Here is a 26,988-nt window from a genome sequence, read left to right on the forward strand (position 1 = left end):
AATAAAGCTTTTTAATAAACTTTCACTCCTACTTTAAAAAAAAAGGGTTAAATAGCTAAGAAGTATTACAAGATCAAAACATTAAGACATTTCCAGATTCATTCAAATTATTTATTACAGCAAATATAAGAAAGTTGACAATTAAAACTTAAAATGTATTAAAATTATTTTACCAAGCTTGATAATTTGTTCTTCCTTCCCAAATCGTTTCACAGAAGTGATACACAGATCTCTATTTTTATCAATGAAAGCAATTTTTCTATCATTGGTAAGTCCTTTTTGATCCAGAGCAATTTCCAAGATTTCATTCTAAAATTTTTTAAAAATGTAAATACTGGGTTAGTTTTAGTGTTTGACACAAGATCATTTTAATTAATTGTAAAATCATTTCCTTTAAGATCAATTAAATGTCATTTACCCATTTATAATGATAAAATGTCCCTGTTAAATAATTTTAAACTGCCAATATGTTAATCGTTCAAAAGCTGCACTAAAGTATATTTGCCTGACATCCAAGGAAAATATACCTCTTAAAATACAATAAAATAATATATATTTTGATACTCTGTAGGCTGAGAAACACTCCCATCTGTCCCGTCCTATCCTTTGTAGTCAGGGTGAAGGGTCAGGCAATTCTGAGTATCATATGAGAGGTCTATTTTGATTAATAAGTTGCCTAACAACTATATCTTAAATATTTGTAAAAACAAATTTTGGAAATATGTGGAAATACATCATGTGTCCAGGGCCTTAAATTCTACAGATTCTCTCACATTCATTCTTGCAAAACAGGAAACAAGCCTGTAATGTAGGTATTACTATACTTACTTTGCAAATCAGAAGACTAGACTCATTCACTAAGTGATTTTACTCAGAAAAAGCCAGTGTCAGGTATATCTAAACTTGCAACTCAGACTTCTAACTCCAAGATCATTGCTTTTCATTTGCTAGCAAGATGAATTTTACTATAACTTGAAAATGTTTTAATATAGATTCATTTTAATTCAAACCAAGCAAGATTTATTTACTTCCTACAATGTCTGAAGACTTTGGTAGGAATTGTGAATTCAACCAGAATAATGACCACAACATCAAGTCATTGTATCAAAATGTACTATAAAAAACACTTTTTAAAGTAAAACAAAATACACATACACCTTTATCCAAATTGATGAATCAGTCATATACCAGTTCATAATACATTTTAAAAAGTTCAACTCTTTCTGGAATCCATAATTTATATTTTAAGAAAGAAAAGAATTTGGTTTCATCTATATCAAGGCATGCATGAAATATAACTCTAGGTATTCTCAAAATGGAAATGTTTCAGAGAAACTGATCTTTACAATAAAGAATTGCTTATCATCATCATCATCATCATCATCATCATCAGAACCTAGTGTATTCTTTTAAAAACACTGTTAAACAGATATGATTCTCCTAAGAAATTAAAAATCAAAGATGGATAGTAATTATAATAATGCCTATGTACATAGGGGAAGAGGGGCTCCCCCACTTCATTCAGCAGGGCTTCCCCCATTTTCCTCTTGTCAAGTCCTACCACCTCCACATATGTTCTATTCCTCCTGGGTTACTCTTTGTAGTGGGACATAAAAGCAGTTTTGTGTTCATTAGAACCGTCTCCCTTGCCCTACACTAATTAATATTCATTTACTAATACACAGACTTGAGTTCTAGTTTGGGCTCTGTTATTATTTGGGAAGATCCTGGATATGAATTTCTTCCACATATAAAATAAAATAGATTGGGTGATTTTTCTATTATTTTATAGAATGTAAAATTTAAAAATCCTTTGTATTGCATACAAATGTACTGGGTAATTGGGTGAAGTGTGACATGTAGAAGACACTTCCATTCTTATAGTTAGGAAATTATAAATTTCTTAATTTTAATTGTAAATTAAATTATTTTAATTGTAAATTAGGAAATTCTTACACTTAGGAAAAGTGTTACAGAAAGAATTATAACATTAAAATAAATATTTAAGCTTATTAATTGACTCTCCTTTCAATCCTACTAACAAAAATGACTGCATCTTGAAAAGCTGAGACATTTACTCCTTTTGAGATGCTTAATCTTACTGAAGAGGAAAAACTCTGCTTACATAGTTTGGATTTAAAATGACAATAACGGAGAGGTATAGGGAAATAAGCACCTCATATATTACCAGTGCAAAGGTAAACTGGTACACTCTCTTTGGAAGATAACTTCATAATACTTATTAAAATTAAAAATTCTCATATCCTTTGACCCAGCAACAATATTTCAAGAATAAATTCCACAGTTACACTAGCACATGTACAAGAAGATGTATATGCAAGGTAATTCATCTTGGCAATACCGTAATACTAATGGCAAAAGATTGGAAACAGTTTAAATTCTGATACATAAATAAAATGTTATACCATACAGTGGGAGGAAAAAGGGTTGGGAAAGCACTTTATGTATAGATATGGAACTATCTCCAGAAAGAGAGTATTATATGAAAAAAGCAAAGTATAAAATTATTTGTTACATTTTTGTAAAAGGGGAGGAAGAGAGCATATATCAGTTTTGTTGATACATACACTAACAACCTCTGGAAGAATATATAAGAGATTAATAATAATGGTTACTTATTTGGTGGAGAGGCACTACAGTGATGAATAATAGGTATAGTAGGGAGACTACCACTGTATACTTTTTAATGCTTTTTGATTTCTGAACCATATGAATGTATTTGCTATTCAAATTTAAAACTAGTGCCAGGCGCAGTGGCTCACGTCTGTAATCCTAGAACTTTGGGGGTCTGAGGCGAGTGGATTGCTTGAGCTCAGGAGTTCGAGACCAGCCTGGGCAACATGGCGAAACCCTGTCTCTACCAAAAACAAACAAACAAAAAAACTAATAATTACAAAAATATATATATAATTTTGAGTAACAGTTCACTAGAAGTATTAATAAAACTAAAACTGTCTTTAGACCCTAATATATCAGCAATTTAGAAGGATAAATCAATGCAATGTGCTTCTTTTTCTAAGGCTAAAAATCAGAAACCAATAAACAACTTACAATTCAGGGTCTTTTGTACTTTGTATGGAGATTTCTTACTACAGTCTTAAAACCTAAAGAAAATGCTAGCTAAGAACAGGTCAATGAGAAAACTGCAAGATACTTAGAAACACAAACACATTTTTATTTACTGATAAATGCTAAAATTTTAATCAAAATAAACATGTAACTGAAAAACAGTGAAGAGTTTGACAACAGACATATAAGTCAGATCCTTTTATTCAACTAATTTGCATGTATAGCTTCCTATCACAAACTTTACCAGTGCTTTAACTGTGACATTTTTAGGCAAAATAGTCAATGGAGAATGCACATTGATTTTAAATAAAAAACTAACTCCTTTGTGTCCTCTCTAAAATGAAAACATTAATTTTGAAAAGGAAATCAATAAATAGTGGCTATTTACATTAGAAGTAGTTAATGTCCATTACCTTATGAGAAAGAAACTTTCCATCACCTAACGGCTTTCCAGTTGATGCCTCAAAGAGGAAGATTACTTGAAAAAAAGTAGAACATTAATTAATGTGTTATATTAGAATTTTTACTCGCAAAATTCAGTGAAACTATTATAATCCTTATGAGAAATTATTTAACTCTCTAGACCACAGAGAGAGCAGCAGCATCCAATTTTAATTTATTAATGTGGTCACATTTCTTATGAAAACAATAAAACTGAATACTTCTTCCTAAAACACATTCCCTAATTAGAATTTTTATTAATGGTATGGCATCAATGCTCCATAGGCTCAACAATGGGAAGTCCAAATGTGAATGTAATTTATAATTCTCATAACTTTGATTTAAACTAACATAACACCATAGTGTAGAGGCCAAAGGAAAACTTCCTCTTTGTCCTTTGAAGGTTAGCTGAAAATCAACTCACAAAAGGCAGATTAATAGGAGAAATGGCATACAAATTTATTAACTTGCATGGGGGAGAATCAGAGAGTGATTACCCTACCATACAATGGGGTGCAGATGGTTAAAAGCCACTTCTTCCCCTTCTTAAGGGAAATGGAGATGGGGAAGTGTGGATGGTTTTTAGAAGGGGTAGTAAATGATTTCTAGGGGAATTCAGTGGGCATGAAGAACATACAGTGGCCTGGAACAGTCTGTTGGGCCCACAGAGCACACAATGGTTTGTGACAAAAGTCTGCCCAGGTGTGTTGACAGCTTTCTGTATTTCTTCCTGCAATATGAGTTTAGTTAATGAAAACTCAGGGAAGGGACCAGAGGGAATTGTTGTCTTCTTTGGTGGGTCCGAAGTTGAGGCAGATAAGTGAACTTCAGCACAGCATGTCAAAGCACCATATTTTGGGGTATCAGTTTCTAAGCCCCAACAATAGACCATCATATTCCGCAAAGGAAAAACATGTTGAATGTCTACTATAATGCCAGGCAATGTGTTATGTGCTGCTCAGTTTTCTGTTATTAATATGCTACTCTGGTACAATCAATAATTTATCTGGTCTTTGTCCTGGAGCTTCAAAAACCCTGAGAATTTCCTGAGTGATTAGAGTATCTTTATTATTGCTAGTGAAGAGACTCTTGGTGGGCCCCTAGATAGCTTCAGGATAGGTGCTGATAATCAGATCAAGCATGTGGTTAGAAGGTCTGAACTTTCAGGTTCCCAGTCTCTGGAGATGGGAAGCAGGCTGGAGACTGGTTCATCATGTGGCCAATGATTTAATTAACCATGCCAGTGTAATAAAACCCCATACAAATTCTGAACGCCAAAGCTCAGTGGAGCTTCCTGGTTAGTGAACACACTGATGAGCTGGGAAGGTGATGTGTCCTGAGAGGAGAGGGCACAGAAACTCTGTGTCCATCCTTTATAATAAAACTGTAATAATAAGTATAGCTTTCCTGAGTTCTGTGAGTCATTTTAGTGAATTATTGAACTTGAAGGTATTGTGGGAACCCCAGAATTTATAGCCAGTTGGTCAGAAAAGTAGGCAGCTGCAGTGGGGTTGGGGGAACCTTAGACTTGTGGCTGTCATCTGAAATAGGAGCAGTCTTGTGGAAGACTGCCCTTAAGCTTTGGTGTCTGCATGAACTCCGGGTAGTGTAGAAATGAATTGCAGTATACCCAGTTGAGGTAAAAATGGAATAGTTGGTATCAGGTTACTGAAACATGTGGTTTGGGAAGAGAAAGGATGAAAGGGCAGGGCATGAAGAACTTCTGATTCCTCAGTGGCCATGGGGTCACCCAGGGTATGAAACACCAGCTATGCTGCAATCAGTTATTGGAGGTAAAAGTTACCAATGAAATTTAGAGATGATGCATATATCTTCTGGGGAACTGGCTCACTAAATGCATAGGAAAATGCAAAACAGTAAGAAAAAAGAGAAATATACAATCTCTTGGTAATTACTATCTATAATATAATAGCTAAAAATGAAAGGAAGAGATGAATCAAATATAAATTCTGGCCAGTCTAAATTATGGCCTCTAGTCTCAGGGCCCCTACTGAAGGAATGAATGTGTTGGGAAAGATATTGGATTCTTGCCAGTTCAAGGAACAGGCACTAGCCTCAGAGTCATTTTCAAAGGAAAAAGTTATGCTGAAACAAATCATGTAAAAGACTAAAATGATCCCTAAGAGAATAGGGACAGACAGAGGGAAGTGTCTAGAAACTCATCCAAACTGGGAAAAAAAATCTTTAAACAGTTATTAAGAAATACAGCGCAGTCCGGGCGCGGTGGCTCACGCCTGTAATCCCAGCACTTTGGGAGGCCGAGGTGGGCGGATCACAAGGTCAGGAGATGGAGACCATCCTGGCTAAGATGGTGAAACCCTGTCTCTACTAAAAATACAAAAAATTAGCCGGGCGTGGCAGCCTGCGCCTGTAGTCCCAGCTACTCAGGAGGCTGAGGCAGGAGAATGGCGTGAACCCCGGAGGCGGAGCTTGCAGTGAGCCGAGATCACACCACTGCACTACAGCCTGGGCGACAGAGCAAGACTCCGTTTCAAAAACAAAAAACAAAAACAAAAAAAAGAAAATACAGCGAACAAAACTATAAAAACCCTGGAAGACAACCTAGGCAATACCATTCTAGACATGGGAACAAGGAAAGATTTCATGGCAAAGATGCCAAAAGCAATCACAACAAAAGCAAAAATTGACAAATAGAATCTAATTAAACTTAAGACCTTCTGCACAGCAAAAGAAACTATCAACAGAGTAAACAGACAACCTACAGAATAGGAGAAAATTTCTGCAAACTGTGCATCTGACAAAAGTCTAATATCCAACATCTATAAGGAACTTAAATTTACGAGAAAAGAAAAACACTAAAAACTGGGCAAAGGACAGGAACAAACACTTAAAAGAAGATATACATGTGGCCAACAAACATATGAACAAAAGCACAATATCATTGATCATTAGAGAAATACAGATCAAAACCATAATGAGATACCATTTCACACCAGTCAGAATGGCTATTATTAAAAAGTCAAAAAATAACAGATGCTGGTGAGTTGTGGAGAAAAGGGAATAGTTTTACACTGTTGGTGGGAATGTAAATTAGTTCAATCATTGTGGAGAGGAGTGTGGCAATTCCTCAAAGAGCTAAAAACAGAACTACCATTCAACCCAGCAATCCCATTACTGGGTGTATACCCAAAGGAATATAAATCAGTCTACCATAAAGACACATGCATGCAAATGTTCACTGCAACACCTATTCACAATGGCAAAGACATGAAGTCAACTTAAATGCCCATCGATGACAGATTTGATAAAGAAAATGTTGTACATATACACTATGGAATACTGTGCAGCCATAAAAAAAATGAGATCATGTTCTTTGTGGGAACGTTGATGGAGCTGGAGGCCATTATCCTTAGCAAACTAATGCAGAAACAGAAAACCAATTACCACATGTTCTCACTTATAAGTGGGAGCTAAATAATGAGAACTCATGGACACAAAGAGGGAAACAGAGACCGGGGGCTTGAGGGTGAAGAGTGGGAGGAGGGAGAGGATCAGAAAAAATAATTATTGGGTACTAGGCTTAGTAACTAGGTGATAAAATAATCTGTACAACAAATCCCTATAACACAAGTTTACCTGTGTAACAAACCTGCACATGTACCCTGAACCTAAAACAAGTTTTATTTGGTTGTTTTTTAAAGAAACGGGGTGAAAAAGCAAATGCTGATGGGGGTAAATGAAAGGGAAAGAGAAAGGGGAGAGTCAAGGGACTCATCACAGCAGGGTGGAAGTCTGGGATCAAAACACAGAGGTTGGGTGGACCAATGCAGTGGTCCTGCTAGTGCCCCAACATTTAAGAGTACTAAGCAAATCTGCTTTATTCATCTTAGTTTGGAAGAATTTGGAAAGCAGAAAGGCAAAGATGGCAACAAGAAACCTGACCTTCAATTACCTGGGGCAATGGTCTACCAATTTAATCAAGAAAAAGATTCAGGAAAGAGCCTGGGTTCCTTGGCTCAATTCTGAGCTGGGGACCCAACACCTTAAGCACATGAATAGGCAAAATGGTCAGGGGGTGGAGAGGAGAAGACTCTAGACACCTTGACGCAAAAGTGCCATGTACTTTGGTCCAAAACCCCCTGGTAAAGCCCTAAAGGAGACTACAATTAAATTGAGAGAGTACAGAAGTGCAAGGGTTGGTAGAATTAAGGTGAAAGTTTGAATGAAAACTGGAGAGTTTAAACAGATTTTATGTGAACAGGCTGTGTCTCCTTTACCTGAATGTTTCATGGGAACAGATATTATGTCTGACCGGAACACTTCCCCCACCTACTACTGAAAGTCCTAATGGGGCCGGGCTCACACCTGTAATCCCAGCATTTTGGGAGGCTGAGGTAGGCAGATCACTTGAGGTTAGGAGTTTGAGACCAGCCTGGCCAACATGGTGAAACCCCGTCTCTCCTAAAAATACAAAAAATTAGCTGGGCGTGGTGGTGCATGCCTGTAATCCTAGCTATTCAGGAGGCTGAAGCAGGAGAATCACTTGAACCTGGGAGGAGGAGGTTGCAGTGAGCCAAGATCATGCCACTGCACTCCAGCCTGGGCAACACAGCGAGACTGTCTCAAAAAAAGAAAAAAACAAAAAAAACAAACAAACAAAAAGAAAACAAAAGAAAGTCCTAATGGGAGTCATAACTAGATTGCGAAGATATAGAAATGCAAGAGCTAATGGGATTAAGGCGAAAGTTTTGGATGAAAAGTCATATATTTAAAACAAGCTTTGGTGTTTTTTGTTGTTGTTTTTTTTTTTTAGACGGAGATTTTGCTCTTATTGACCAGGCTGGAGTGCAGTGGTGTGATCTCGGCTCACTGCTAACTCTGCCTCCTGGGTTCAAGCAATTCTCCTGCCTCACCCTCCTGAATAGCTGGGACACCAGCTATTTTTTTTGTATTTTTAGTAAAGTCAGGGTTTCGCCATGTTGGCCAGGCTGGTCTTGAATTCCTGACCTCAGGTGATCCGCCTGCCTCGGCTTCCCAAAGTGCTGGGATTACAGATGTGAGCCACCACACCTAGCCCTAAATGAGCTTTATGTTAAGTAGTTGTGTCTCATTTACCAGGATATATTATGGGGACTGATACTATGTCTGACTGGAGAGCGTTTCCTCTATCAAGTAATGTGAAACAGAGAGCATGTAAATCCACCCTTTAAGCAATATTAATTAGGAATGCAAAATGGGAATCAATAAGATTACTCAAGTTCAACAGGCCTTTAATGTCAATCAGTATATGAACTAGTATGGACGAATTCTCTATACAAAAACCCTGGGTAGAATACAGATTGGAACTTACAGGGGAAAGCCTATGAACACTTCTCAGTGAAAATTACTGGGATTTTGGACTAGAAAATTCCCATCTGAGGGGCAATTACTAGCTTGCTATCTGACATTAATTGAAACTGCCCCTATAACTGAAGAATAGAAAATAATCTTGAAATCTAATGTACCCATAGTATCTTAGGTGATACTGGAGACAGATTCTACTAGGAAAGGCAATGCCCAGAAGAGTTTCATAATAAAATGGAAATGTATTGAGTAGGAACACATTACTGGGAAATGCAAAAAGTTACACAGTGTATTCATGAGTCTACCTGCTCTGACAGACTTTGGAACCACTTGAGTTGCTGCCACATTCTGTTGACACTCAGACAGTGGCCTATAAACAGCTCTCAATTAACCAACAAATAGCTGCTTGGTTTATGAATAGCAGTTCTACTGTGAGCATACAACATTTTATTTGTAAGGCCATTCCTCTGACAGAAGAAGGGGAAAACAAATAAGCATGGTGGGCTGCACCGCATGCTGTTTGCCTCGATAGCTGAGTTTTTATTAACTCGCAGGCCATGGTCACATGGTCAGGCAAGAAGGACAATGGAAAACTGGCCTATTATAGGGATGCCCATATAGGGTACAGCCTCAAGGAACTTACTGTGGGAATTTGATGGGTGCATTAAGGTATGTCGTATCAATGACTATCGGGAGATTTTCTCTTCTAGGTTCAAAAGGTGATTGGAATTGATGAGCAAATACCTCAGAATGCCTGCTTGAGGTGGCCCCCTGGGTATATGAAGCAAGTGGACACTGGGGGCTGCAGCAATGCAGAGATGAACTGAATCTAGAAATGTTCCTCTCAAACCCTCTGAGGCACAAAATACAAGTAAGAACTTTCTGTCTGCCCATGACAGACTGCAGATGGCTATAGGGCAGATTCCCCGGGAGGAAGGCCCTACACATAGCTGGAAACTTGGACTCATGCCAGTAGCCCTGGAAGGCTACAAAAGGGTCCTGACATGAATAGATGCTGAGTCCGCACTGGGCTTTGCTTAACCAGTGGTAGCCTGGCAAATACTGAGGGAACTATAAAAGAACCAGCAGAGAAGATAATGCATTGATTTGGACCACCTAGTCACATTTCGTCAGACCAAGGAACATACTTTACAATCCATAATGTCCAACAATGGGCAGAGAGATATCTTCCCCAGAGTAATGGTTTGGTAAAGAATCAGAATGCCAAGTTAAAACAGTGGTTTTCTAAAACAGGAGAAAGCATGAAGAACTGGCTTGCATGCCTGCATGAGTATGGATTCAACAAGAGAGAAGCAAAGAGATAGATTCCTGCACTAGAGAGATTCCTCTGTTGTTGTTGTTTCTTTCTTTTTTTTTTTTTTTTTTTTTGAGACAGAGTCGTTATCTGTCACCCAGGCTGGAGTGCAGTGGCGTGATCTCAGCTCACTGCAACCTCCACCTGCCAGGTTCAAGCGATTCTCCTGCCTCAGCCTCCTGAGTAGCTGGGATTACGGGTGCACACCACCACGGCCAGCTAATTTTTGTATTTTTAGTAGAGACAGGGTTTCACCATGTTGGTCAGGTTGTTCAAACTCCTGACCTTGTGATCTGCCCACGTTGGCCTCCTTTTGTTTTTTTGATGGATCTCAGGGAGAGGGGGAGGAGAAAGGAGGATGCTGGTATGGCAAAACACTTTTTTCTTTCTTCCTTATATCACCTTCTCCTACCTGACACCACGGTCCCAAGACCAGGGCTACCACTACAAATGCCAGAAGCAGAGATGGTTCCCAAGAAAGAAACTGTAACTATACTTTTAAGCCTTAATGTCAAAATTCCTAAGGACCTGATAGGATGGGTTGTCTTCACTCCATCTGGAGAATTTGGGTTTAATAGTGAATGCAGCTTTATTGGCTGGTAGTGGAAATAGCCTGTTTGCTCTATACAAATGGATAGGAGAAATAATAGCTGAGAGTAAAGAAATGAATAAATGGATTATGCAATAAGTAAAATATTACATTAATGCTTCAAAAGAGGCTCAGAGCAAAAGAATGATATTGTTTCTTAGCTTAATTATAGCTGATACATGAAAAGATGAAGCCATATATTGCTGAGACCTCTCCTGCTTGGAACTTGACAAACTTGAATGGAATCCTATAAACCTCAGAGGCCTAAACTTGAAGACAACTTGGTCACAGAAAATGATGATGGACTGGACTAATTATTAATGACTAGTAGAACTCTAGTAATGCGCTAGTGTCTTCTGACTCTTACTTTACAATATGGTATAACACTGGAATTGTTGGTAAGAGTATAATACTGATAGTGATGATCAAATGTACTGGGAATGGAATTAAAAGCCTCCTATCTCTACCCAATATTGATTCCTCCAAACATTAGGCATATTCATGCTGGTCTTATTGACAGGAATGATCCTTTTGCCATAAGGGATCCATGGTCACAGGCCAGGGGGTGGTCTGTAGTTTAATAAATAATTTGTCTGGTCTTTGTCCTGGGCTCCTGGCAGGTAGCTTCAAAAATGCTTGGAATTTTCTGAGTGATAGAAGTGCCTTTGTTATCCTAATAAGGTGACTCTGGTGAGCCCCTAGATAGCTTCAGGATAGCGGCTGATCACCAGAAAGACCAATCTCAAGTTCACAGGGTTGAGTACTTTCAGCCCTCCACCCCACTAGCAACCTCTTGAGAAGGGAGCTGGAAACTGAGTGCAATCACATGGCCAATGACTTAAATCATCATGCCTAATTAATCATGTAATCAAACCCCAAAAGTATTCTCTAGACACCAAAGCTCAAAGCTCAGTGGAGCTTCCTTGTTGAACACATTGATGTGCCAGGAAGGTGATGTACCCTGATTCCATGAAGGCACAGAAGCTCCAGGCCTCACCCAAGGTCTACCCTTTTTGACAAAATTGTAATCATAAATATAGTGTTTTCTTGAGTTCTGAGTCATTCTAACAAATTATTGAACTTGAGGGGCTGATGGGGTCCCCAAATTTTTAGCCAGTTGGTCAGAAATGCAAGTGCCCTTGGGAACCCCCACCCCCACAAAACTAGTGCTGGCATCTGAAGTGAGGTCAGTCTTGGCAGGCCTTTGTCCTTAACTTATTTTTTCTTTTTTGGAGACAGGGTCCTGCTCTGATGCCCAGGCTATGGTGCAGTGGCATGATCTCAGCTCACTGCAACCTCTGCCTCAAGAGGGCTCAAGCTATCTTCCCACCTCAGCCTCCCAAGTAGCTGGGAGTACAGGGGCGTGCCATTACGCCCGCCTAAGTTTTGTATTTTTTGTAGAAATGTGGTTTCACCATGTTGCGCAGGCTGGTATCAAACTCCTGAGCTCAAGTGATCCACCCATCTTGGCCTCCCAAAATGCTGGGATTGCAGGCGTGAACCACCATGTCCAGCCAACTTTTGGCATCGCACTAACTCTGAGTAATCAGTGTCTGAATTGAATTACAGTACATTCAGTTGCAGTAGAAAAAGATTAATTACTAACAAGTGAGATTCTCCATAAGTCATCAATATGGTGTTACACATTTGTGGCCTTATTGTAAAATATTCAACTCAAAGTTCCAGAATACCAGAGAACTACGGAGAAGTCTTGAAGAACCTATATTTGTCACAAACACTTGCTTTGGGAGCTAAGCTAAGCTCCCAGTCTGAGAATTTCCCTAAACTCTTGAGGGAGGCTTTCAGAACTATCCTCTCCATATCTCCAGTAAGCCCCCTAATTTTTAGAGTTAGTGGAGGAAAAAGCACACACGCAGATAAGGTGCAGCCTGTAAAATAATTCTTTAAAATAGATGATTATTTTAGCATTACTTCTAAAGTGTTTTTCTTTTTAAGGGCTGCTTAGCAATGATTTATCTAACTGATAGTTGGGGGAGATCAGCTCCTGTAATAAAACAGGGCAGATATTTCAAGATTAAATATTTTCCAAAGATAATCAAGAGTTGATTTTAAGACAGACAGAACATATGTTTGGGTCAACAGGTAAATGAAAAGATGCTCAATGTAATTAATCATCAAGGAAATGCAAATCAAACCATAATGAGATACCACCTCAAACCTGTTAGGCTATTGCTTTAAGAAGACAACATGTTGGTGAGGATGTGAAGAAACTGGAAAACTTGCCCACTTCTAGTGAGACTGCAAAATAGTACAGCCACTGTGAAAAAGATTACAAAGGTTCCTCAAAAAATTAGAATAGGCTGGGCATGGTGGCTCATGCCTGTAATCCCAGCACTTTGGGAAGCTGAAGTGGGAGGATCGCTTAAACTCAGGAGTTTGAGACCAGCCCGGGCAACATAGTGAGCCCTTGTCTCTAATAAAAATACAAAAATTAACTGGGCATGGAGGTGCCTGCCTGCCTGTAGCCCAGATACTTGGAGGCTGAGGCAGGAGGATCACTTGAGCCCACGATGTTGAGACTGCAGTGGAGCACCAGTGCACTCTAGCCTGGGCGAAAGAGTGAGACCCCATCTCAAAAAAAAAAAATTAAAAATAGAACTACCCAGCAATCCCATATCTGAGTGCTTATCTGAAAGAACTGAAATCAGGATCTTGAAGAGATATTTGCATTCCCATGTTCATTGCAGCACTGGTCACAATAACCAAGATGTAGAAACAACCTAAATATCCATTGACAGATGAACAGATAAAGAAAATGTGGTGTATATGTACAATGGATTATTATTAGTCTTCAAAGAAAAAAGGAAATCCTGCAATATGTAACAACATGGACGAACCTGACGGACATTATGCTAACTGAAAAGCTAGTCACAGAAGAACAAATACCGCATGATTCCACCTATATAAGGTATCCTAAAATAGTCAAATTTATTGGAACAAAAAGCAGATCCAGTTGCCAGAGGCAGCAGGGAGGGGAAACGGGGAGTTGCTAATCAAGGGCATAAAATTTCAGTAATGCAAGATGAATAAGTTCCAGGTATCTGCTGTCTAACATTGTACCTATATTGTACCTATATTGTACCTATATTGTACCTATATTGTATTCAATAGCTGTTAACACTATTGAACTGTACCCTGAAAAATCTGTTAAAAAGGTAGATCTCATGTTAACTATTTCTATCACAATCAAATAAAAATAAATTTCAATCCTAAAAAAAACTGCCTGGAAGCCACTAAATAGATATGAAGTATTCATTAAGATCATGTAAGTATTTTAAAATTTCACTATATAAAAATAAACTTTTGGTAACTTTTGATGTAACAGCTCAATTTCCCTCAGATTTATCTCCAAACTTACTTATAATAGTTCTGGTCCTCACCACATACATTCTAATTTCAGCCAAAGGAGTGTCTATTGCTCATACTTCTCCATCCCTACCACATTCTTTACCTGTATATTGTTATTCTATCTGCCTGGCTTTCTCTGAGACATTATTCTATCAACAGTCCCCACTTTCCCCTGCACCTTTACTCTGGTTCATTCTCAGCGTATAAACAACTCTGTTATCATCCTCACTAAAAAAAAAAAAAAAAAAAAAAATCACTATTACAACTCTTTGCCTTTTTTTAACCCTAAACTTTGTGAAACAACAGTTATTCCAGTTTTTACAACTCCTACCCATTCTTCAACCTATGACAATTTGCTATTCAACCTTACTACACTGATAGAAAGGCTTTGCCTGGGTCACCAATGACCCATATGTTGCCAAATCAAAGACTATTTTTAGTCCTCACTCTAAGAGTCTATTTTTAGTCTTGACCTCCCAGCAGCACTGACGCTTCTAACTATCCTCTCTGTCTTGAAACTCTTATGTGGGCTACACATAACATTGTTTTCTCCCAGTTCTCTTCTATTTTGGACCATTCCTCATTCTTCTTTGCTAGCTCCTCCTTATCTGACAACCCTTGATCTTAAGGTTTTGTTCTCTGCTGCCTTTTCACTATAAATACTTTCCCCGGTATCATTTAATTATACAGCATCAATCACTATTTAAATAATGATAATTCATAGTTCTCTATTTCCAGCCTCAACCTTTCCCTGATGTTATGAAGTAGGTAGGTAAAGTTGTAAAAATTGCAGGAGATATTCTATTGAAGAAGCCTGGCACAAATGCTGCCTCTGCCCCTTTCTCTGTTTCACCAAGGCTTCTCTTAGTCTCAATCGTAACAGTGGTATTGGTAGCTGCTGTTTACTCTTTTGAAAAGATTATTGGGAAAGAAAAAAAACAAGATTATTTTGATGATTCTCTTTAAGTAATTCTCAAATTACTCCAGCCCAAGATTAATAAATAGAATAATTTTATATGACAGCATATGAATATGATTACAAGAAATGAAAAGATAGAAATGGCATAAGACAGAAGTGGCATTGAGTACTCAGCCAAAAAAATTGGACAACATATATAGATTATAAAAATGCTACAATGTGTATAACATGAAATTTAATTCCAGAGGATTGCACTTAATACATTATTAGCTTTTAGTAAATCATAGGATGTTAAGTTGGAGGTCACCGCTATATTCACCAAGAAAAATCATGTTGTAACATTTAGTTATCTTCTAAGATTGCCAATTATGAAAAATAAAAAAATAAAAATACTATAATAGAATTTTTAATTAAGTAGGAAAACAAAAATGTAAAATTTTTGTCTTTCATTTAAAAAATGCTTTGGGTTTGGCTAAATCCTATTATTTTCATAGCTATGCAAACTAATAAACTTTTTAAACAATCGCAGCCTTCCATCCTTTTTCTGACTATATATATAAAAAGCTGGGGATATGTGGATGAACTTGTCTACTTTTTCCACAACTGTAAGTGCATCTGATCTATGGGAGGCTGGTCCTGTTTTTCAGTATTAACATGTAATAGAAACTGGCAGAATGAACAACTAAGGAGCTGTGAGTTGAAATAGTTGCTTCGAAACATGAGTAACTACTCCCCAACTTCTAGACATTTGTTTCAAATAATCACCACACTAATATCATAGCATATCTGTGCAAAGTGAATAGGGAGAAGAAGGAAGGCAAAAACAGCAGCACTAGTACTTAATCAATCACCAAAAGGGGTACTCAAACCCACCCAAGATCTATTTATGGAGCACCTATTATAATACAGAGTACTACACTTGACACAAAAATAAAGAAGCTCCCAAATTAGGAAGGAACCAGTGATATCAAATACAGATGGCACCCTTCTAAGAGTTAAATATGTCGGGTACTTCAATTGTGTTTCCTATTGTTAGCATTTACCTCTATTTAGCCATCAATAAATGCTAATTTTTTTAAAAAAGGAACATACAAAATATTTTCCCCTCATTTTAAGTTCTACAATAATTTTATTTTAGTCTTTTAAGTTTATATTTACAGCAAAACAGAGTTACAAAATTATCTTGTTTAACAATAAAAACTTACATAAAACAGATAATTTATTGGCATATAAATTCATATTTCTGTAAATGTTAGTAATTCTTTCTAGCTTTAAAATTCTATCAATTATCAATGGATTAAAGAATAATGAAATATGTTCCAGATGTGAATTAACTACAGAAAATTTCAGAATAGGGTATATTCAGTTGGGAACACATATACTGCCATGCCTTGCTCAATGATGGCGACATGTTCTGAGAAATGTGCCGTTAGGCAATTTATCATTGTGTGGACATCATGGAGTGTACTTATACAAACCTAGACAATATAACTTACTATACACTTAGGCTATATGATATAGCCTATTGCTACTAGGCTACAAACCTACACAGCAAGTTACTGTACTGAATATTATGGACAATTGTAACACAATGGTATTTGTGTACCTAACCACGTCTAAACATAGAAAAAGGTAATGCACTATGACATTACAATGGCTATGACATTACTCGGTGATAAGAATTTTTTAGCTCCATTAAAATCTTATGGTATAGGCAGTCTGTTGTTGACTGAAATGTTGTTATGCAGGGAATGACTGTACTTTATTAAAGCTTTTATCTAAAATATGTGGTGTTGAATAAGGAAAGCACAGACAACTCATAGTGATCACAAGGACTTTCAATCTTAAGTTTATTGAAAACAAAAATCTGGCTTCCAAATTACTATTATTTTTACAATTTATAGTTATCTTAATTCTGTCTGCCATCTGGATACTATACTATTCCATTCTCTTTTCCTCTTTTTTAGCCAAAAAGGAAGTCCTTTAAAAAAAAATTACCAAAAATCTTCTCTCAGAGAAGGCCTAAATGAAGAGATAGAAAAGCTCTATTTAGGAGAGTTATATTTCCTGCCAGTATGAGAGATGCTGTTATCTGAAGTACTGAAAATTAAAAATTAGGACAGTTTCTAGTTCATGAATTAGGTCTTTCGTGGTGTGAACTAACAAAATTAACATTCAAGTCAGATTTTTTGGTAACAGTAATGTACAGTGTTTCATGATATATATTAACAGAAACAATTATTTAATATTTAATATTTTTCACTAGGTTTTTGGGATCACTCACTCTTAACTTTCCTCTTACCTCACTGGCTCCTCTTCCTTTTATTCATCCCTAATTACTGATGTGCTGTGTTTGGTCCTCTTCTTTGTGTACACTTACTTCCCACTGATTTCATTCAGTGTTATGGCTTTAAGCACTAGCAGTATACCAATAACCACCAAATTTATATCTCTAGTCCCAACCTCTCTCCCGAGCCTTGGACTTGTTTATCCTATTGTTCACTCTCATCCCTGCTTGGCTGTCTAAGAAAGATTTAAACATACCAGGACCGAAATCAACTCTTGGTTTGCAGACCGACCCCCTCCAAATGACCTCCTTCTCTGTCTTCCATCTCATTTACTCAGGATAAAAACCTACGATAATATGCTTGCCTTCTCTCTTTCCTCCATGCCCACATCTTCACCATGGCCAAGTCTTTGCATGATCTGGTTCCTGCCTATCTCCACGTTGTCCTCTCTTCCCACTCTTTACCTAGCTCATTTTGACCCAGTCACATGGCCTTCTGGCAGTTCCTTTAACATGCCAGTTACTCTCACCTCAGAATCCTTGCACTTGATTGTCTGTCATTCCCCTGCCCCACCTTCACAATGCTTTATTCTCTCACCCTGCGCTAGTTTTCTTCATAGCATGTATCATTACCTGACAATTTATTATATATTTATTAAATTTTAATTTTTATTTGCTAATTTTGTTCACCATTGTATCCTGAACTTCTAGACAAGTAGTTGCCACATAGTAAGCACTCAATAATACTTGCTGGATGAGTGAATCTGTGATACACTTATGCCCTAATAAAATGGTTTCATTGTACTATGTAACCCAAAACACCTGACATACTTATATTTATTTATAACTACTAATGTGGCCTAGATTTTTAAACAGAAAATTTAAGTTATTCATACCTTTCTTTCAATTAACTTAAAATATGAATTTAAAAATATAAACAAATTAAATAGTTCAATGAAGTGCAATATTTACTATGTTACCAAATGAAGAAAAAGGGAATATTTAAAAAGATCAAAAACTTAAGCATTAATATACAGTTTTAGGACCACAACATTAAGTTCAAACTCTCTACCAACAGCTACTGACTATATAAAGATTTTTTTCCTGATTACTGATCTTTTATGTTGTGACAATATCTGTTTGTTCTATTAACTGGATATAGTATGACAACTTCAGCTGTTTAATTAACTCATGTTTTGAAAACAAATTAGAAAGCTCATAATTCTTTTTCTATAAAGTTGATGTACTGGTAGATAAGAAAATGTAAGTTAATTTGTGAAAATTTTATAGTGTTAACAAATTTCATATTTGACAGGAAAAATTATAAAAATGTACTTACTTTTTTCATCAGCTTTGTCTCTTATTGCTATGGTATCATTACTCAAAGATACAGTCTGTGCATTCAGAATATCTGTTCTCATTCCAGGAAATTTTGGAGATGAAATAAAGCGCCCTTCATATGAATATAAATAGATACTACTACCATCTACAAGAAGAAAATGTCTAAAAAATAAAGAATAGAAATAGATTCTCAAATAGGAGTGTACTTTATTTTCGTTTTTATATTACAGAATAGTTTATCCTTGGGAAAAAAATCTAAATCTTACAATTAATATAAATGTGTAGATATATAAGGAATAAAACATTTCAAACACTGAAAGCCAGCATTGGTTGTTTTGGTTTGTTTTCTGGGTTTTTTTTTTATGATGAAGTAGGAGAAGAAAAATGAAAATGTCCATAATCACCACCCTATACACTAAAATTCTGACTTCTTTTACATTATACCCACAATTCATTTCCTTTCCTAAAGAATATTCTATACAAAGGCAATCAAAAAATCGTCTAATTTACAATACAGTCATTTTAATGCCAGGTGCTATTTGTTTCATGAAACAGTCTTAATATATATTTTATAACTAAAGATTATGCTAAAAATAATTAAAGATTAATTAGTGGTTAAAGTCTAAAGCAGTGAAAATAACTAAAAAAATTAACATTAGGGCAAGCATTTATTAAAATAAGGCAGTTGTGACTTTAAAATCATAAGGTGACTATCAGTATGTATTCATATCTAAAAACTCCTGTTTTTTTGCCACAGGGTCAGATTCATCTGCTATGCTGACAACCATATTTAAGGCACAGGGCTCTCTGTAGTTAATTTTTTATTAACTCATAACATAAATATTTTATGGCTGTTATATTTTTCCTTTGAAAATTTATGAATATTGTACAAAATAATTCAAGCAATACAGAGAAAACAAAAGACCTCTTGAGATCCTGCCTCCATAGAGATAACTACGGCAAAGTATAAACTTCCAGAACTTTACTAACTCACTCATTCCTGATATACATTTGTTTCAAATTATTCACTGTTTTAAAGAATGTCTACAGTGTATATACATCTCCATATGTCTGCCCTACTTATTTCCTTAGTACAGCTTCTAGAAGTGCAATTACTGGATTAAAGAGCATACATTTAAAATTTTTAAATATATCTTGTTATATTGCCCTTTGAAAAGTTGTATTGATTTACACACATACTATGGCTATATTGGTGTGCCTGTTTCCTTAATGCTGAAGACATTACTTTTCAAAATCTTATGTTTAATGTTTTAAATATCCTTGATTCAGAACTGGTCCTTGATTTAGGAATTGCTAAATGTTCTTTTTTTGCTATGGAAACGAAAAGGAAATAAATGCCAAAACCAATGAAAAATTAGTATCTAATTAACACCAACCACATACACTTCAATTAAATTAATACTTGAGGGTTGGTAGGTAGTTTATTTAATTGAACGGTTTGGCCCTTACATACTAGTGTATGGTCATACATATTGGTTTATGAAAACAATATTTGCTAAACTTGACAAAGTGACATATATTAGTATGTATTCCTTTGTCTCAGTCTAAAAGCATTTTCTTTTCCAATAAGACACTATAGCTTTTAACCTGCTTGTCAGTAAACACCCTATTTGAAGGGGCAACATCTCTATATACATAAATAAGACCAATGATAGGCAGTAACTAAATTTTTTGGCTATTTATGCCATTAATATATGTCTTTATTAAGAGTATATTCAAAAAATACATTTATAAATAATGTATAAATGAATTTATTTGGAACTGTTAAGAGTAAAAAGCATTTCAGAAATATGGTTTTTTAGATAGCTGATATCTTACCTTTTAAATGACAAAAATGACTTATTTTAAAAAATTTATGATATAATTAAATAATTGATACATTTCAATTTCATTAAATAGATAACATAAAATTTGATATAACATTTACTTGGTCACTCAAGGTCATCAATATGGTGATCACATTTTTCACTAACTATTTAACTGATAACTTTGATACTCATAAGAATCTGTTGGTGCACAGAATCATTATACTACTCAGCTACACAGTTCTGTGCTTTTAGTTTTCTCCATGTTCCCTTGCCAGGCAGCTACTTTTGTTCCTGTCATTGTGCCAGCCTCTAACAGCCCACCAGTACCTTTCTTCTTCTGGTTTTCTATTTATAAAAAGCTGTGGGCTAGAAGACCTGATAATAAACACTATTAAGAGTTGCCTACATGATGAGGAATGAGGAATAAAGCACATGGTTTTGGTGCAAATGTTTTATGGGTAGATATTTTAGGCAACTGTCGATTATATTTTCATAATTTTTAACAAGTTTTATTGGGTTGTAGCTGTCTAAGTCCTCCTCTGATTCAGTAGGCTATCACTGTACTCAAGAGACTAATTGACAGTTTTCATGGAAAAGTGTAGGTTCTTGAGTAATAGCTATTCCTAATTTACTCTAGTTAATTGCCTGGCATTTCTTAGTCCTGTATACACTGAATGTCTTAGTAGAGAAAACTAGTTTTCAAACTTCAGGTCACAGCCCAGTGGGCCCATGAAACCAAAGAGTTTCAACCAATATTTAAAACAAAGCAGAAAAGAGCAGAATAGAAAATAGGGGGACTACGAGGTAAAAACTCTTTAACAGTTATTAACCTGTGCTGCTCTCATTCTCTCATGTCATTACTCATGTTTACTTGTAATGAGTTTATTCTCATCATTTAAAATAAATAGCTTTAAAATTTGTTTTAATTTCTAATACTGTAAATGCTGATATATTTAACCCACATATAACCCTCGATAATTTTCTAAGACTGTTAAGAAATTCAGAGACTAAAATGTTTCAGAATCACTGATTTAAATAACTTTTTTATTCTTTTCTTTTTCTTCTAAAATGTAAAATAGAAACAGATTGGTTCTAAATGACTGGTATACCATTCTTTTAATTGGATGTTTTTATTAAAGAGTGCTTTAATGCTATTTATTTTAACCCCAGATCCAATAGTTAAACATAATAAATTACCTTTCTGCCTGCAGAATTAAACTAACAGTTCCTTCTTTGAGATCAAATATAATTGGTGTGTTCCAGTTCTTCGTGCTAAAAGACAAGTAAAATGGATATTTATCAACATTTAAAATACCAAATACTTTTAAATAAGTAGATTGGTATTCATTTTAAATAAAGTTACTTCAGTTTCATAGCAATTATACACATACTTTTATTACAGCACTTGGTGCATTGTTCTGAAATTATTCACTTATATGTCTGTATCCCCAACTAAAAAGCAGAGACTTTGTATTCCCAGCAATTAGCACATAATAGGAATCCAATAAATGTTTACTGTAGGTATTACAACATGTGAACTGAGGAATTCTAAGTTTGAGTTCTGCCATTTATTGGCTCTGTGAGTTTGGGCAAGTCATCTAATGATTCTCATTCTAAAAACAGTAGCAGCATGGCATAATGAAGAGATGATAGATTTTTGTTAGACATATCTGGATTAGAAATATGGTTTCACCACCTGTCAGCCACTTGATTTTTTCTTTTTTTTTTTTTTGAGATGGAGTCTTGCTCTGTCGCCCACGCTGGAGGGCAGTGGCACAATCTCCGCTCACTGCAAGCTCCTCCTCCCAGGTTCACGCCATTCTCCTGCCTCAGCCTCCCAAGTAGCTGGGACTACAGGCGCCCGCCACCACGCCCGGCTAATTTTGTGTATTTTTAGTAGAGGCGGGGTTTCACCGTGTTAGCCAGGATGGTCTAGATCTCCTGACCTCATGATCCACCCGCCTCCGCCTCCCAAAGTGCTGGGATTGCAGGCATGAGCCACCGCGCTGGCCCACTTGATCTTAACAAGCTTAACCTGCTAAGCATTAGCTTCCTTATTTGTAAAATGGGGATAATGATGACTTACGTTGTGTCTGGCAAAAGACCTGTTATAAAGCAGGTACCAGAAAAACAGAAACTGTAATAACAGTAATATGATAAACATGATTATTTTTCCTGCAGGCCTCCCAATGTTATTGTTGGGTTGAAATGAAAAGATTTCTGTGAAGCATTCTGTAAACTCTAAAATACTATATAAATGTAAGCCATGAACATGCTTATTGATAAATGGATTAATAAATGAACAAACAGATCATTTTGTTTTTATAGGGTAACATGAATCAAAGATCAGGGTGGGTAAAGAGAACATTTACAAACAGAAAAACCTATCCTTAAATAATAAAAATTGTTCCACAGTTTAAAATAAGTTTTATTACTTCTATATATTCTGAATTTCTCTCAGTAATTTTCATAAAGCCAATTCTCTACCTCAGATTAAATCTCATGTTCAAATCCAGAAGATGAAGGAGGGAAGGGGAAGGAAGCAGTGAGTAAGCAAACTAGTAGGCAACTAATCTTGGCTAATGCAAAGAATCTGATAATCATTTCAGTAAGTAAATACATGGACAAAGCAAAATAAATAAATTACTGCTAATAATTAGTGATTACTAATTACTGATTTAGTAATTATTAATTAGTCTGGGGTTCATAGATATGATAAAGATATATGCTTTTGTACTTTAGAAAAAAATCACAAAATACTTTATTAACTAACCTTCATTCTTTGTCAAGAGAGTTGGTAAGAAAAGTAGTGATTATGTGAGGGTTTAATATCCCCTTAGAAAATATCTGAGATTTCTGACAACTGAGAGATATATAAATGCCATGGAAACATAAACTCCTTAAGCTATAAATGCTGAATAGAACAATAATATTTTCAATATAATTATCTGAAAAATCAAATGAAAATTTAATGTAGAATGCTTATATATTGTTTTCTTTTTCTGGAACTTCTTTTCATATAAACCAGTAAATTACTTGCATGTCTGTTTTTAAAATTGTATTTTTATTACTAAAAAAGAGCCAACAGTTATTAAGAACTTGTATTCAAATCCCTGCTTTCCTTTAGTAACCAAGTCAATAATCTGATGTAAGGTAAGTTATCTAATCATTCTCTATGTCCTTTAGCTTCAGCTTTCAAATGAGAATAATAATAAACATGAAAGTATAACAGTTGCTCAATAAATGATAGTCATTATTATCTAAAATGCTACTAGGTTTTTAAAACTTTATGAAATATGTTTTGGTGGTGATTCATTCCCACTACTGCATCCTTGCATTTCATTACCACTGCTGCATCCTGGTATTAACATTTTGTACCTTAATAAGTGTCTTGACAATCAAAAAGGGGAGGCAAGGTTCAATCACAAAAGAAGAAAAGCAATCTTACATTTGCCACACATTAACTTGTAAGGGAAAAGTAGAGTGACCAAAAAACTTAACGGCTGCTAAACTTTGGGTATTTTTAAAGGCAACTTCTCTAATACATGTAACACCTAATAATACTAATCCTACAGATTCAAACATTATGTCCTTGCCACTATAACTAGTAGGATAATGGGGAAGTTATTATGGGGAAGTTAAGAGCCTTACCTTTCTTCAAACAAACACTGAACTGAAAAGATCTCTGTTTTCCCCTGCCCCATGAAAATTAATTATTCAAACATCTATCTGCATTAAAGTGATTGTATGATTTTCTCACATTCTATAATCCCTTCCCCACATCTCAACTGCTTAACATACTATCTTTTTTGAATCTTCCCAAATTCTTACTGTTCCTCTTTTGCTCTCATGTAAGGGGGAAAAAAAAAAACTCACATAAAATTAAATTGCTTATTTCTTTATCCACTCGACTCTGTTTCTTCTATTTCATTACTCCAGATTTGGCTATTTGCCCCAAATTGCAAATTCTGATTAGTGGCAGGTTTACACATAATGAGTGGGAATTTTTAAATATATACTTGCAGCAGTTGTTAATTAAGTTAAATACCTTTGTGTTGTGTACTACTAGACTTGGATACCAAGATGATGCTATACTTTACATATTTTAATTCATTTATTCATTCAAAAGTACTTATTAAGTAGCCACAACATGTTGGGCACTGTGCTAGGTGCTAGGTATACAGTGGTGAATGAGACACATATAGTCTCCATCCTCAATTTTATATTCAATGACTAAACTATAACTACATAATGTTATAAATCTATAAGGACAAAATTTTTAAAAAATCCTTAACTATTTCTAACTCTTGAAAGTATTATAGTGGTTATGTGAGTTTTCTGGATAGTTGAGGAATCAACTGGTAGTATGCTAGAGCCAGCCTGTACTAGTTATTACATTTTCAAGAATTTTGTAAGTCAACTGTTAAATAAAGCCATTATTTATTATTTAAGACAGGGTCTCACTCTGTCGTCCAGGCTGGAGTGCAGTGGTAGGATCACAGCTCACTGCACCCTAGACCTCCTGGGCTCAAGCAATCCTCTAGTCCCAGCCTCCTGAGAAGCTAGGACCACAGGTGCGCACCTCCACACCCAGCTAATTCAAAAAATTTTTTGTAGAGATGGGGTCTCACTGTGTTGCTTATGCTGGTCTCAAGCCCCTGCTCTCAAGCAATCCTCCTGCTTTGGTCTCCAAAAGTGCTGGGGTTACAAGCATGAGCCATTGCGTCTCGCTTGTCTATTAACTGTTGATGTACAAACCTCGTTAGATATATTTTCACTGCTCTAAGTTCACTTTCTCTCACTTCCGGGTTTGAGGTAGTTCAGGATAGCTGAGGTTTTGAGAAAGTTAAGCTTAAACCAAACCACGCTGATGTGAAATCCTGAAAATAAACTCCTCAGCACAGACAGACAAAACTCTGAATTTTTAAGAAATGCAAGATGCTTACGAGAACACGTAACATTGAAGAGACGTTGAAACAACTAAGTGTGCATAGTTCAAAGATGCTTTAATGACTCTATCACGGAATTCCAGTAAATCCACTGCATCATTAAGAACATTACGAACCTAAACGAGGAAAAATAAAATACCAATAAACATTATAACATATCCAAATTTTATTTAGATAAGTTAGCAAGATTTTGAAACACAAAAAATTAAATGCACTACTGATTACCTAATCATATAAAAAAGAATTTAATAGAAACTAGGCATAAGATAGTATACCTAATATTAAAAAACCAACTGACAAAGCATAGATACAGAAAATCTCTTAGAAATAAGAACAAAAAGACCTACAGAGATTTCTAACTTGCAAGCCAAACTTAATGATGTAGCAATGGAGTGATATAAAAAATATTCCAACACTGAGATATAGTCAAAGGAGGGTGGCATATTGAAGTTGGAAAGATTCTATGTGATTTCTGCCCAAAACGGTAAGAATATCTCTTTTTGGTGTTAGATTTTACTTTAAAATATACATTCTAAAAGAAGAGACATAATTGCTTTAAAAATCAAAAGTGGGGTAGGAGGTATTGGTAAACAAACCAATTGCTGCAGGGAGTGGGGAAAGGTATTTCCATATGCAAAAACACAAAGACAGTGTCTAAAAAAGCCAAGCAGCAACTAACAAAGAGAGATTTGCTTATGACAGTCAGATTTATCATAAAATTTGTAACAGACTATTTTGCAAGGATTTTAATATTTGGCAGTATTGGAAAAAAATCTTAAAGTTGAGAACAAATTGCAAGAAATTAAGAAAAATGTTGAGCAAGTTAAATTTACCTAATCTCTGGTCAATAACAGAATGCGAATGGCAGTATAGTTAAGAGGAGAAATATAGGGAAAAAAAGTAAGTATACCTAGAAATTAGTACTGCTTTAAGTTCTCCTCAAAATGTTACCATTTTTCTAAATATAATGTGACAATTATAATATTAATGAACAATGAAAAGTACAGAAAGAAAAATAGGAAGGTAAATCAAACTTCTTATAAGTACTTCAAAGAAGTACTTATGCCTACCAGGCACTGCCATGATCTAAATGTTTGTGTCTTAAAAATTCATATTTTGAAACCTAATCACCAATATGACAGTATTAGCAGGTGGAGCCTTTGGAAGGTTGTGAGCCCTTATGAATGGGATTGGTGCTCTTATAAAAGAGGACCCAGAGAGCTGCCTTGCCCATTCCACCAAGCATGGACACAGCAAGAAGGCACCATATATGAATTAGAAAGTAGGTCCTTGCCAGACACTAAATCTGCTGGCACCTTGATCTTGGACTCCCAGCTTCCAAAACTGTGAGAAATAAACTTCTGTTGTTTATAAGCTACCCAGATTATGGTATTTTGTTACAGCAGCACAAACAGAATAAACAGGTATGTTATGTTTTTTTACTATCTGCTCTCTAACTCCCATCTCCACCAAAATATTGACCCAGCAATCTCATGTCTAGAGTTCCATCCCAAAGATAAATAAGCAAAACTAT

At 35.8% G+C, this 26,988-nt stretch overlaps 1 protein-coding gene across 6 annotated transcripts in view; it reads right to left on the bottom strand.

Annotated features, from left to right (window-relative positions):
* The window catches only part of IFT80 (intraflagellar transport 80), a 144,657-nt gene that overhangs the window by 25,276 nt on the left and 92,393 nt on the right, over positions 1-26,988 (bottom strand). For all 6 annotated transcript variants that reach the window (XM_063662379.1, XM_063662381.1, XM_054482702.2 and 3 more), the window contains 5 exons: positions 25,452-25,570; positions 21,703-21,777; positions 18,675-18,838; positions 3,504-3,568; positions 174-309 (listed from right to left, as the gene is read on the bottom strand). In XM_063662379.1, the coding sequence (XP_063518449.1) occupies positions 174-309; positions 3,504-3,568; positions 18,675-18,838; positions 21,703-21,777; positions 25,452-25,570 (559 nt within the window). The remainder of the gene's footprint in view (positions 1-173; positions 310-3,503; positions 3,569-18,674; positions 18,839-21,702; positions 21,778-25,451; positions 25,571-26,988) is intronic.

Source organism: Pongo pygmaeus, chromosome 2 (assembly GCF_028885625.2).
Source record: "Pongo pygmaeus isolate AG05252 chromosome 2, NHGRI_mPonPyg2-v2.0_pri, whole genome shotgun sequence".
Lineage (NCBI taxonomy): Eukaryota > Metazoa > Chordata > Mammalia > Primates > Hominidae > Pongo > Pongo pygmaeus.